The sequence below is a fragment of the Carlito syrichta genome, unplaced genomic scaffold, assembly GCF_000164805.1.
Source record: "Carlito syrichta isolate Samal-C Ts95f unplaced genomic scaffold, Tarsius_syrichta-2.0.1 Scaffold309471, whole genome shotgun sequence".
In the NCBI taxonomy this organism is placed as follows: Eukaryota; Metazoa; Chordata; class Mammalia; order Primates; family Tarsiidae; genus Carlito; species Carlito syrichta.
In genome coordinates this window covers 56,181-69,831 of record NW_007253567.1, presented here as the reverse complement: position 1 = coordinate 69,831, position 13,651 = coordinate 56,181, and the positions used below count along the sequence as shown (strand labels likewise).

The 13,651-nt window shown below is 55.0% G+C and overlaps 2 protein-coding genes across 2 annotated transcripts in view; both read left to right on the top strand.

Annotated features, from left to right (window-relative positions):
* The window catches only part of IGFBP6 (insulin like growth factor binding protein 6), a 4,382-nt gene extending 95 nt beyond the window's left edge, over positions 1 to 4,287 (top strand). The window contains 4 exon segments of the mRNA XM_008067290.1: positions 1 to 244; positions 2,077 to 2,216; positions 2,394 to 2,513; positions 3,950 to 4,287. The exon segment at positions 1 to 244 is cut by the window's left edge and continues 12 nt beyond it. Coding sequence (XP_008065481.1) covers positions 1 to 244; positions 2,077 to 2,216; positions 2,394 to 2,513; positions 3,950 to 4,072 — 627 coding nt within the window. The 3' untranslated portion in view covers positions 4,073 to 4,287.
* Positions 4,288 to 5,984: 1,697 nt separating this feature from the next.
* The window catches only part of SOAT2 (sterol O-acyltransferase 2), a 20,734-nt gene continuing 13,067 nt past the window's right edge, over positions 5,985 to 13,651 (top strand). The window contains exons 1-7 of the mRNA XM_008067289.1: positions 5,985 to 6,143; positions 6,626 to 6,681; positions 7,928 to 8,064; positions 8,415 to 8,474; positions 8,792 to 8,899; positions 10,966 to 11,242; positions 11,676 to 11,745. Coding sequence (XP_008065480.1) covers positions 6,068 to 6,143; positions 6,626 to 6,681; positions 7,928 to 8,064; positions 8,415 to 8,474; positions 8,792 to 8,899; positions 10,966 to 11,242; positions 11,676 to 11,745 — 784 coding nt within the window. The 5' untranslated portion in view covers positions 5,985 to 6,067. The remainder of the gene's footprint in view (positions 6,144 to 6,625; positions 6,682 to 7,927; positions 8,065 to 8,414; positions 8,475 to 8,791; positions 8,900 to 10,965; positions 11,243 to 11,675; positions 11,746 to 13,651) is intronic.

Below are 13,651 nucleotides of genomic sequence, written 5' to 3'. Positions count from 1 at the left end.
GGCTGCGGGCGGGGGGGGCAGGCGGGCTGGGCCGGGGGCTGCGTGGAGGAGGAGGATGGGGGGCCGCCCGCGGAGGGCTGTGCAGAAGCTGGGGGCTGTCTCAGGAAAGAGGGGCAGCAGTGCGGGGTCTACACCCCTAACTGCGCCTCGGGACTGCAGTGCCACCCGCCCGAGGACGAGGAGATGCCTTTGCAGGCGCTGCTGTGGGGCAGAGGCCGCTGCAGCCGGGCCCGCGCGCCCACGGGTGAGTCCGCCCCGCCCCCGCCCGCCCACGTGGGACCCACGGCCTCCAGGCGGGGTCCCGGGGAGACGAGCGCGGGCGGCTCTGCAGCTTCTGGGTCCTGGCCACTGCGCTTCCTCCTCCCCGACCTTGGGGGACACATGCGGGATGAAGGAGCAAGTGCGGAAAGCAGCTAGTAGGCTGGGGTGTGGCTGGGGGACCCGAGGAAAAAGCAGGACGTGTCTGAGCGCTCAGCTTTCTTTTGGCTCGCTATTTATTTTCCCTTGAAGGAGTGGGGAGGTCTGAGCATTTCAGAGCCATCCCATGCGCCCCGGCAGGCCTAGCTTCTTCATCCCTAGACGCCCGAGCTGGAGAAAGGACCCAAATATTCCCAGCTTACACTTGGACAAGGAGGAAGGGAACCCCGGCTCCCAAACTCTGCACGCTGGAGAAATATCTTCTTCCTCTTAAGACCAGTGTTGGAAGCACCTGGAACAGGAAGGGGTCTGGAACAGAAGGTGCCCCAAATGCACAGTTGTCCTAGACTTGACTGGGGACAGGAGGCAGATGGGGAAGGGGGGAGCGGGGAGACAGAGGTGGGAAAAGAGGCGTTTGCCAGATCAGGGTTATGGTTTCAACCTGCTCAGAAGGCTATACCCAGCCCACCCCACCCTACTGGGAGAATAGAAGCTGAGTCATAGGGTGGGTGGGACAGAGTGAGTCAGCACCCAAGGGATGGGGGGCAGCAGGGAGATGGGGAGGGCAGGAAACGCAAACTACCCCCACCCCAGAGACATCGGAGCCCCTAGTCCCTCCCATGGGACACGATGGAAAACCAGCTTGGAGTTTCTTTGGGTCCCAAATGTCCGAGTGCAGGTTTCTAGGGGTCCTCCAGGGTGGTTCAGAGAAGGCAGTTTGGAGCGCAGTCACGGCCATGGTTGGGTGCTAAAGGGAGAGAATGTGGGTGGAGGTCTGAGGAGGGAGGGGTATCCTGAGGAAGGATCTCACTCGGATTCGGGCGAATGGCTTCGTTGTGAGCGGTAGTTAGAAGGGAGCTTGTCTTTGGGCACAGGGAGAGAGAGAGGATCCCTTTAGGGGCTCTAATATCTAATTTTACATCTGGGGCAAATTCCAAGCAGTGCATGGTCCCCTCCCTGCCTTCTCCTAGCCCTGACTTATTTCCTCCCCCTTTCCCAGTCCCGAGCTCTCCCCCGCGAGCCCCCAGAAACTTCCTTCAGAGCCAGGTGCAACATGCAGGTTGGAAGCCCTTCGTTCTCTGCACTTTTGCGACGTGCCCTCAGCCCATCTCGGTTCGGGGGTTGAAATCTCCTGGGACCACTGGGGTGGAGCTCGCCTGAGCCACAGAGGACAGAAGGGAGAGGTTCCCACTGCAATGCCCCAAAAGTAATCGCAACTCAGGCCTGGGAGGGGTGGGCTGAGTCACAGCAGGGTCACAGCGGGGACGCACATTCCACTTGGGTCCCTGTTGACCCCCTCCTCCGTCCGCAGCGCTCCTACCCCATCTCCCTGGCTTGGTGCGCCCCCTTCTGGCTTCTGGTGGAACAGCCAGGTCTTTTCACCTGAAGTTCAAAGCCTCACAATAACCAACAGTGCTTTGAACTTGTTCTCGACTTTTGCTTTCCAAAATGCTTCTCCCTTATAAGCCTTAAAAATGACCCTGGGGAATATTATCAGGAAATACAACATAGCTCTTTGTCAGAGAAGGAAACTAAGGTCAGCACAAGCCCTCTCTTCCTCTTCAGTGTGGTGGTGGGCAAGGTTCTTCCCCACGTGGCTCTGGTCTTTGGCGTCTGGCTGATTTCTGGCCTCTTCTCCCGTTCCTCCTGGGGTTGTAGAGGAGAATCCTAAGGAGAGTAAACCCCACGCAGGAACCACCCACCCACAGGACGTGAACCGCAGAGACCAACAGAGGAATCCGGGCACCTCTACCACACCCGCCCGGCCCAATTCTGGGAGCGTCCAGGACACTGAGATGGTACGCTGGGGGCTGGTAGGGAGCAAGAAGGGTGGGAGTGCTGGAGACTGCCATCTGAGCCTGCTCCCTTGGGCTTGGAGAAGACTCCAGTGTTGATCCTGGGAGCCTGGTGGGGCCAGCGGGCTGGCAGGGCAGCCGGGGAGGAGCGGTCTGAGCTGCCTGCTCTCCCTCCCTCAGGGCCCATGCCGCAGACACCTGGACTCAGTGCTGCAGCAGCTCCAGACCAAAGTCTACCGAGGGGGTCACACACTCTATGTGCCCAATTGTGACCATCGAGGCTTCTACCGGAAGCGGCAGGTGAGACTATTCTTCTCCCCTCGCTCCAGTACAAAGTTCCTACCAGGGAGTAGGGGACAGGAAGGCTTATGAAGTTGCATACATAAGACACTGTCCCCTGTCTTTAAAGATCTTCCAGGGGCTCATACCTGTATGCCCAGTACTTTGGGAGGCCAAGGTGGGCGGGGTACTTGAGCCCAGCAGTTCAAAAACCAGCCTGGACCACTTTGCTACCAAAAAAATTAGTCGAATGTGGTGGTGCACGCCTGTAGTCAGGAGGCTGAGGCAGAAGGATCATCTGAGCTCAGGAGGTGGAATGGAGGCTGTGGTGAGCTGTGATTGTGCCACTGTACTCTAGCTTGAGTGACAGAGTGAGATCACAACTCCACAAAAAGGATCTTCCAACTTGAAGACCCACGCAACATAAACAATAATCAACCACCCATAGTAGAGGACTTAACGTACTTAAGGAATGAACCTACTCGGTGGCTTTCAGATTTGAGGCATCAGAATTATCTGAAGGGCTTGTGAACACACAGATGGCTCAGCCCCACCTGCAGAGTTTCTGGTTCCGCAGGTCTGAGGTGGGACCCGAGAATTTGCTTTTCTAACATGCTTCCCAGCGATGCTGGAGCTGTTGACTTGGGAATGACACTTTGAAAACTGCTGTTCAGGGCCAGCACACAATTTATTGGTTGAAGAGGCAGACGGGTGTGGTGGCTCACACCTGTAATCTCAGCACTTTGGGAGGACTGATCAAGTCCAAGAGCCCGAGATCAGGCTAGGCAACACAGCAAGACCTCGTCTCTACAAAAAAATAAAAAAGCAGCCAGGCTCGGTGGCTCAGCCTGTAATCCTGAGCCTTTGAGAGGCTGAGTGGATTGCCTGAGCCCATGGGTTCGAGATCCACCTGGGCAGGCGAGACCTCATCTCTACAATAAATCAAAAATTAGCCGGGCGTGGTAGCACGCGCCTGTAATTCCAGCTACTTGGAAGGCTGAGGCGGAAGGATCGCCGGAGCCCAGCAGGTCGAGGCTACAGTGGTCGGGAGCGGCCACTGTATTCCAGTCTAGGCGACAGAGTGAGACTCCAACTCAAAAACATAAATAAAAAAAGTAAAATAAAATAAAAAATAAATAAAAAAGCTAGCCAGGCATGATGAGGTGCACCTGTAGTCCCAACTAATTAGGAGGCTGAGGCAGAAGGATTGCCTGCGCCCAGGAGATTGAGGCTGTGGTGAGCCGTGATGGTGCCACTGCACCCCAGCCTGGGCAACACAGTGAGACCCTGGCTCAATAAAAAAGGTGGGGGAGGGGGACCAAGGAAAGGGAACCCAGTCGGCCCCATGGTCCCGAGGGAACCCACAGATGTTTCCAGACCCTCAGACTCAGGCGCTCCCTCCCACCCCCCTGTCGGAGACTCAGCCTCACCCCTGATCTGTGTGCCTCTCTCCCCAGTGCCGCTCTTCCCAGGGCCAGCGCCGAGGTCCCTGCTGGTGTGTGGATCGCATGGGCCAGCCCCTGCCAAGGTCTCCAGACGGCGATGGAAGCTCTCCCTGCCCCATGGGAAGTAGCGGCTAAAGCTGGGGGCGAGGGCTGCAGGGCCGCCGGCAGGAGCATGGGGCTGTCATCTTGCATTAATTGCTGAGTGATGACCAATTCAGGGGCTCTGAGCCCCAGGACCCACCTTCAGGCCCTGCGCCATGGTCCCCTCGCCCCTGGGCCCTTACACATCTGGTTGGAAAGATTGCTGGTGTTGGCTTGGGATGTTAATAAAACTGTGTTGGGGTCTCAGGCTTATGTCTCTGTCTGCCTCTTGCGGCTCTGGAGCCCTGGCCCTCTGTACTGCCACTGCAGTTCACCACAACGTTTCTCCTTCCCTGGGGGCCACCTTCAGTTCCTCCTATTGCTTGGAATGCAGGAGACAGTCATGGACAGTGCTTCAAGCCCTCAAGCCTCATCCAGCTGCCCACCAGGAGTGGAGGGGAGGGAGAGGAGACGCTGAGATCATGGCCTCCACCTGAGTTTTTCTTTTTTTTTTTTTTGAGTTGGAGTCTCCCTCCATTGCCCAGGCAGGAATGCAGTGGCACGTTCACGGACACCCCAGTGTCGACCTGCTGGATTCTAGCAATCCTTCCGCCTAGCCTTCTAAGTAGCCGGAACTATAGGCATGTGCTACCATGCCCAGCTAATTTTTTAAAAAATTATTTATCGTAGAGACGAGGCCTCACCAAGTTGCCTGGGCTGGTCTTGAACCCGTGGGTTTAGGCAATCCACTCGCCTCCGCTTCCCAAAGTGCTGGGATTACAGGCTGAGCCACCGAGCCCGGTCTGACCTTGTTTCTAACACTGATCTTTGGACACACAGGGAGGAGAAGGATTAATAGTTAATCCCCAGCAGAAACCCAGCAAAGAGGAACTCTCAAAACCCTTGCCCTTCTGTTACTTCTTACAAAAGGGAAGGAAGTTATTAATTCTCTATGAGCTCACCCCATCCCTGTGTGATTTTACCTGGTTCTATGCTTATGCTAACCTTGTGAGGCAGGGATTTTTACCCCCATTTTTCAGAAGAGGAAACTGTGGCTTAACACGTGGAGTCGCTTGCCTGAAGTTGTACAGACAGTAGGTGACACGGGAAGGTTTGCATCTGGTTCTGTGTGTGCCAATGCCTGGCATTCCTGGTGCTGAATGAGTATGTGTTTTTTTGAGTCGGAGTCTCACTCTGTCACCCAGGCTGGAATGTGGCACGCTCACAGCCACTGCAGCCTCGACCTACTGGACTCAGGAGATCCTTCTGCTTCAGCCTTCCAAGTAACTGGAACTAGAAGCATGTGCCATCATGTCCAGCTAATTTTTTTATTTATTGTAGAGATGAAGTCTTGCCATGCTACCCAGGCTGGTCTCAAACCTGTGGGCTCAGACAATCCTTTTGCCTCTTCTTCCCAAAGTGCTGGGATTACAGGCATGAGCCACCGCACCCACCTATGAGTGTTTGTTTAGTCTCCTTTCTGCCTCCATGCTAACCAGGCCAGTGTGTGGAAGAGCTGACGTTCCAGGGCCCCGGCACCCAGCACTTCCTGGAGGGGCCACAGCACCATGCGTATCCCGGTGCCAGCCCCATCTGAATGTTACTGCATGCACAGAACCCCACGCCGTGTGGTCTAAGGGAGCCGAATGTGCCGATACCTGAAGATTCTCGGCTCCTCCCTGACCTTCAGCCTGCTGGGAGAGGGACTGGAAGGCCAGCCATGCTAGTTGATAAGCCTCAGAGAGGCAAAGTTCCCCTCTCCACCATTCCGGTGGGAGGGATGGCACACTTGGAGCTGGCCATCTGGGCGGTGGTTGGGGTGTTAGAGGACGCAGTCATCCCTGCGACAGCCGGCAGAGCAACACCTCATGGACCTCCGGGTCAGATAACTTATCGCGCTTCCAGGGGCCCCCTCCTCCTGAAAGGACTTTAGTCTCTGGAGCTGTCAGCTAAGCTGAATGGGACAGAGCTAGGCAGGGCAGGCCACGCTGGGGAGGAGAGGCGGAACCACGGGCCAAGGCTGCCTGCTGCCCACCCGAGACCCACGTCATGGAGCCAGGGGGTACCCGCTTGCGGAGGAGAGAAGCGCCGAGAGGGGAGCAGGAGGAGCGACTCCCTGGAGAAGGTGAGCCACACTCCGGGAGTGCAGAGAGCTCAGGTGGGGTTGGGGAGACTCTTGTTGGGCAAAGGCTCCTACTGTCTACCGTCAGTCCTTCCTGCTGTCCAAGGAGGCCAAGGAGGGCAGACCCAGCCTCCACCCAAAGCCGCCCCACTGGGAGATGGAGGCCAAAGGAGATATTCAGAGCTGTGGCCTCACCTTACCTGTCTGACCCTTCAGCTCCAGAGGGTGAACAGAGTAACTGCCCGTTCCCTGGGTTTGATGTTTCCAGTGATGTCATCAGAGCCCCTGCTTGCCAAGGGCCTCCTCTCCCCTCCACAACTTCCCCTCTGGCTACCCTACCCTTGATACCAGATATTGACCAGCTGGGGGCGGGGAGGCAGCTGAGCAGACGGAAAGCACTTCCGGGGCACTGGATGCCTCTGGTCTACACAGGCAGCAGAGCCCTAACGGCCCCTCCCAGGTGTGCCTTTGCTCCCTCCTCTCAGGAATCACCGAGACTCACAGAGCCCCAGACTTGGTGCAATGGACCCGACACATGGAGGTAAGGGACGTCAGAGGCCAGAAGTCAAAATGGACAGGTCCTAGGGTGGCCGAAGATGATTTGTTCTCAAGTTCAAAGATCAACTTAAAATTGAGAGTTAAGATGGAGGGGTTTTGCCCGGCACAGTGGTTCACGCCTATAATCACTTTGGGAAGCTGAAGCGAGAGGATGGCCTGAGCTCATGGGTTCGAGACCAGCTTGGGCAACTTGGCAAGACCTCATCTCTACAATAAATCAAAAAATAAGCCAGATGTGGTAGCACGCGCCTGTAGTTCCAGCTACTTGGAAGACTGAGGCAGAAGGATCACCTGAGCCCAACAAGTGGAGGCTGCGGTGGCCTTGAGTGTGCCACTGCACTCCAGCCTGGGTGACAGAGTAAGACTCCAACTCAAAAAAAGAAAAAAAAATTAAAAAGATACAGGGGTTTGAAGCACAGGTCCTAAGAGCAGGGACCCAAAGTCAGCCAGTGAATAGAATCTTCCCACCGGTGGGGTCAGAGGTCGGGGGTAAGACAGTGAGGAGCAGAGGTGACCCAGGGGGTGGAAGTGCTGCTCCTGCTGTCATTCCTTGACCCTCACGGCTGCCCTGGGAAGCCGGCAGGAAATCGATTCTCGGGGAACCCCTGGGCAGGAAACATGACTGACTCACGTTTTTATCCCTAGCACTTAGCACTGTGCCTGGCGCAGAGAGAAGCTCAGTGAATGTTTGGTGAATGAAAGAATGGCTGAGGCCAGGCTCGGTAGCTCAGCCTATAATCCCAGCACTTTGGGAGGTCAAGGAGAGTGGATTGCCTGAGCCCGCGGGTTTGAGACCCGCCTGGGCAACTTGGCGAGACCTCATCTGTACCATAAATCAAAAACTAGCCGGGCGTGGTAGCGCACGCCTATAGTTCCAGCTACTTGGAAGACTGAGGCGGAAGGATCAGAGCCCAGCAGGTCGAGGCTGCAGTGGCCTGGAGCGGCCACTGCACTCCAGTCTGGTTGACAGAGTGAGACTTCAACTAAAATAAAATAAATAAAATAAAAAATAGCCGGGCGTGCTGGTGCACATCTGTAGTTCCAGCTACTTGGAAGGCTGAGGCAGAAGGCTCGCTGGAGCCCAGAAGGTTGACGCTGGGGTGGCCATGAGTGTGCGTGCCACTGTACTCTAGTCTGGGCGAAAGAGTGAGACTCTGACTCAAAAAAAAAAAAAAGGATGGATGGATGGATGGAGGGACAGCGGGTGCTGCCCTGGCTTTGTTCCGCAGGCTGTGAAGACACAATTGCAGGAGCAGGCGCAGGGGCAGCTAATGGAGCTGCTGGACCGAGCCATTTGGGAAGCCGTACAGTCCTACCCGCCACAAGGCGGAGCTCTGCCCTCCACTCCCCCAGCAGCCTCCAGCGGGTGAGTCTGAGGCTGGGGAATGGCCATGGTGGACTCCGCCATAGCAAGGAGCGTGCGCCATAAACATCATCGGATGCGCCCATGGCCGGTCTCAGCGTGATCCTGACTCTGGCCTTCTGCCTTCTCCCCTTGTGATCTTGTCTTCCTGACACTGGGCCCCACCCTCTGGGCCTTGCTGTGCCCTGGCCCTGACCTTCCATCTGGTCCTGCCCTCTGGCCCTGGCCCTGGCCCTGACCCTGCCCTTCCCCTACTACTGCCCTTGGCTCCCAAGCGTTTCCCTGCATGGCTCTGCCCTCTGCCCACTGCCTTCTTCCCTCGGGGCCTGATTTGAACAAACGTCTCAATTCAGGACCCGGGAGCCATCCCTGGGGAAACGGAAAGTTTTCATCATCCGAAAGTCCCTGCTTGAGTAAGTCAGGGGTGAGGACAGGGGAAACAAGGGCTTTGGCTGGGGTCTAGGTCATTCATTCCTCAGCCTAGGTGGTTTGTGGGGAGGACATGGAGAGGGTTTCGAAGGTTCTGGTTCCCCTATTGGCCTTGACAGATGGTGGTGGTGGGGTGGTTGTGGAAGAAAGGCCACCAGGATGTGTTATCCCAGCCACAGCCTTGCCTTTATCTGGAAGTTCTGGGTCCCTAGGCCCCATGCCCTCATGTGTGCAGTACCTGAGCTAGTCCACAGGACTCTGAGGACCCTCCACGCTGACCTTTGGACCCCTGTCCCCCCAGTGAGCTGATGGAGGTACAGCATTTCCGCACCATCTACCACATGTTCATCGCTGGCCTGTGTGTCTTCATCATCAGCACCCTGGCCATCGACTTCATTGATGAGGGCAGGTAGGCCTTTCTCCCATCCAGGGGAGGCACGCCAATCTGATCAGACTCTCTGGGTCCCAGTACCCTGCCTGCCTCTGGTTCCAGAGGATACGGGTCTCCTCTTGGTCCCTGGCCATGCATCAACGGCTTCCGACACCCTTCCCACCTAAAACAGTCCCTTGGACTCCTTCCATCCCCAACCTTGGGTGGCCCTTGGCCTGTCCTCCCAGAGCCAGCCATTCCAGGGACACCAAGCTCCCTCTCAGATACTCCTCAATGAGAACCTTGCCCTGGGGCAGACGTTGGTGTGTGCACACACACGCACACCAACACACATTCTTTTCCTCGTCAGTTCCATTCAAGTAACCTCCACTAAGCACCTACTGAGTACCAGTCCTGGGGCCAGAGAAATGATCAGGGTAGACCTTATCCCTGTCTATGGGGCATTCCCAACCTTGTGGGAAGACAGACATGCACACAAGTGCCTTCCTAGCTGGGTCACTTTCCCCATAGAGCACTCCCCCAACTCTGAGGATGAACCTCAGAGGACTGTATATCCCTGGGGGTCTCTATTTTCCCCGCACCTCATCCTAAGTAGAACTTGGGAAGCAGTAAAAAGAAGAGGACTGCCAGGCATCGTGGCTCACACCTGTAATCTCAGCACTTTGGGAGGCTGAGGTGGGATGATCGCTTGAGTCCAGGGGTTCGAGTCCAGCCCGGGCAACATAGCAAGACCTGATCTCTAAACAAATAAATAAATAGGTAAATAGATAAATAATAAAAAGAAGCAATAGTACTTCCTTTTATTTATTATACGAGTATCAAAATGATAAAAATCTCAGTAAAAAGTTTAAATACACTTCTTACTGTAAAGCGACAGTCCTTCTTGACCACCCCCTTCAATCCCAGACTGCTCCCCAGAGGTTGCCATTTTCAAGTTTCCCTCCAGAGCATTGTCCATGCATTGCCATCATATGTATATGGGTACCAAAGAGATGAATGCTGTGGGGAGTTTACGTAAATAAGATGCTATACCTGTTATTTTGCAATTTGTTTTTACTCCCTAGAAATCTAGCTTTCTTTTTTTTTTTTGGTAGAGGTGGGGTTTCACTATGCTGTCCAGGTTGGTCTCAAACTCCTGGCCTCAGGTAATCTTCTCACCTAGGCCTCCCAAAGTGCTGCGATTGAACTGCTACTCCCAACTCCTAGCACTGTATCTTAGGGATCTTTCCATGTCAGTCCATTGTTTTGTTTTGAGTTGGAGTCTTACTCTGTCGCCCACACTGGAGTGCAGTGGCATGCTCCCAGCCACCGCAGCCTCGACCTGCTGGACTGTGGCGATCCCTCCGCCTCAGCCTTCCAAGTAGTTGGAACTACAGGCACGCGCTACCACACCCGGCTAATTTAAAAAAAAATTTTTTAATTTTGAGTTGGAGTCTCACTGTCGCCCAGACTGGAGTGCAGTGGCATGCTCCTGGCCACCGCAGCCTCAATCTGCTGGACTCCGGCGATTCTTCTGCCTCAGCCTTCCAAGTAGCTGGAACTACAGGCACGCCGGCTTCGGTGGCTCAGTCCGTTGTTTTTAATGACTGCAGAGTATGGAGGTGCCAGGTTTTGTTCATTTAGTCCTTTATTAATGGACATTTACGTTGTTTTCAATTTCCTCCCTTTAAGGCCATATGCTCTTAACCTAGGCACACAAAACACTTAACCTGCGTGCTATTAGCTCCAGTCTAAAACCACGGACTCCCCAAAGCAGCAAAACTAAGGACAATCAAAGCCTGGATACCTCACATCCTAACACTCGTGGTAGAGAGTAGTGAGCCCTTCAGCAACCCCGTAACATTCACAGAGGGCCCTCAAGGTCTATGAGAATCAACCCCATTTCCTAACTGAGTCTCTTGGGGCAACGCCCTGTGCCAGAAGTCCTGGGCCACAGAGACGGCATCTGGAACACCTCCAGGGATGGGCAGCTCACAACCGGATCAAGATACCTCAGTTGATCCTCCAGGAGCTCCGACTGAGGACTAAGGGGACGAGGAAGGGCGACACTTTTGCCCACTTCGTCTCGCCTTCCCCGCTCCCAGGCTGCTGCTGGAGTTTGACCTCCTGATCTTCAGCTTCGGACAGCTGCCCTTGGCGCTGGTGACGTGGGTCCCCATGTTCCTGTCCACCCTGCTGGTGCCCTATCAGGCCCTGCGACTGTGGGCGAGGCCCGGGACCGGGGGCGCCTGGACGCTGGGCGCCGGCCTGGGCGGCGCGCTGCTGGCCGCCCACGCCGCGGTGCTCTGCGCGCTGCCGGTGCACGTGGCCGTGGAGCACCAGCTCCCGCCGGCCTCGCGCTGCGTCCTGGTCTTCGAGCAGGTGAGGCGGGAGCCGGGCTGTCCCCGGGAGGGAGCGGGCGCGGCCAAAGGCGGGTGGGCGGGGCCCCGAGAGGGCGGCTCGGCAGGGGCGGGCCTGGTTGCTAGGGGCGGAGTCCGTTACGCGCAATTTGCGGGAAACAGCCGGCTGGAAGGAAAAAAGACGCCACTACGCAGACATAATCTGAAACCGCAGTCGCAGGAGGTTGGCCGGATAAAGACTCCGCCCTGGCCTCTCATCCCAGCAGCTTTTACCCTCCTCCTAGCAGCCCGTCTATGCTAGGCTATAAGGCCATGAGACAAAAAGAAAAATATGGGCTCTGGCCAGACAGATCTTACTCTCGGCCTGCCTCTCTCAGGTAAATGAGAGCACAGAGAGGTTTAGTGATCTGCTCAAAGCCACACAGCAACTTGACCTCCCTTCCACTCCGCCTCAGGTCAGGTTCCTGATGAAAAGCTACTCCTTCCTGAGAGAGGCTGTGCCTGGGACCCTTCGTGCCAGAGGAGGTGAGGTCTGCAGCCGGCCCTGTTGTGAACTTGGGCCTCTTGGCGGGTTGCAGGAAGCCAGCAATTGCAGGAGCCTCATAAAAAACCCTACCTTCCTAAGCCCGTCTTGCCCACTGGGCACAACTCTGGCCCCCAGCCTGGCCTCAGTGGGCCGTAGTCACTAGGCATTCTTAGGTTCCACTTCTGGGAGATGGCACTCAGGTTACCCAGGACTTCTGGCACTTTCCTACATCCAGGTGCAGCCTGGTAAGATCCAGAGCACGGCACCCTTCTATAGGCATGCCGCGGAGATGTCGCAGGAAGTGAGTCACACGAATTTGTTGGTTTCCCAGTGCTGATGAAAGTTATGTTTGCACATCGTGCTCCTGCGCTCCAGTCTGGGCAACAGAGTGAGACCCCATCGCAAAAAAAAAAAAAAAAAAAAAAAAGTTATGTTTACACCGCACTGTAGTCTATTAAGTGTACAATACCTTTTAAAAAATCAATGTATGTACCTTGAATTAAAACTACTGGCTGGGCGCAGTGGCTCAAGCCTGTAATCCCAGCACTTTGGGAGGCTGAGGCGAGAGGATTGCCTGAGCCCAGGGGTTCAAGACCTGCCTGGGCAGCATGGCAAGACCTCGTCTCTACAATAAATCAAAAAATTAGCCAGGCATGGTGACAAGTGCCTGTAGGTTCAGCTACTTGGAAGCCTGAGGCTGAAGGATCGCCTGAGCCCAGCAGGTCGAGACCGCAGTGGTCATGAGCATGTCATGGCACTCCAGCCTGGGCAAAAAAGTGAGACTCCAACAAAGAAAAGTAAAATAACTTTACGATCGGGTGCAGTGGCTCACCCCTGTAATCCCAGAACTTTGAGAGGCCGAGGGAAGAGGATTGCCTGAGCCCAGGGGTTTGAGACCAGCCTGGGCAACTTGGCAAGACCTTATCTCTACAATAAATCAAAAAATTAGCCAGGCATGCCTGAGCCCAGGTCGAGGTGGTGGTGGCCGTGAGTGTGCCACTGCACTCCAGCCCAGGCAACAGAGTGAGACTCCCACTCAAAAAAAATAAAAGAAGCCAATTGGTCCCCCACTGGACCACCTAGTCCCGAAAATATGGGAGGTCACCACATTGATGTCCAACTTAGTGTAGATACTGACTGGCTTAGCACACTACAGCCCAGAACTTATGGGCTCAAGCAGTCCTGTCACCTCTGCCTGTGAATAGCTGGGACTACAGGGGTGTGCCACTGAGGCTGGCTGAACATCGTTGAAATGACAGCAAAGGATTTAGAATATTACATACATGGGTTGATAAAGCAGCGGCAGAATTTGAAAGAACTGACTCCAATTTTGAAAGAACTTCTGTGGGTAAAATGCTATCAATTAGCATCAAGTACTACATAGAAATCTTTCATGAAAAAGAGTCGATCAATGGGGTAAAATTCATTGTGTCTTATAGTAAGAAGTTGCCACAGCTGCCTCAACCTTCAGCCACCACCGCCCCAATCAATCAGAAGTCACCCACATCGAGGCAAGGCCCTCCATCAGCAAAGAGTGACTCGCTGAAGCCTCACATGATAATTAGCATTTTTAGTCATAAAGTAATTTAGTTATTTATTTTTTGAGTCAGAGTCTCACTTTGTCACCCAGGCTGGAGTGCAGTGGCACACTCACAGCCACTGCAGCCTCGACCCACTGGACTCAGGCAATCCTTCCACCTCAACCTTCCAAGTAACTGGAACCATAGGTGTGTGCCTCCATGCCAGGCTAATTTTTTGGGTTTTTTTGTGTTGGAGTCTCACTCTGTGGCCCAGGTTGGAGTGCAGTGGCAAACTCACGGCCACCACAGCCTCAACCTGCTGGGCTCCGGTGATCCTTCCGCCTCAGCCTTCCAAGTAGCTGGAACTACAAGCACACACTACCAC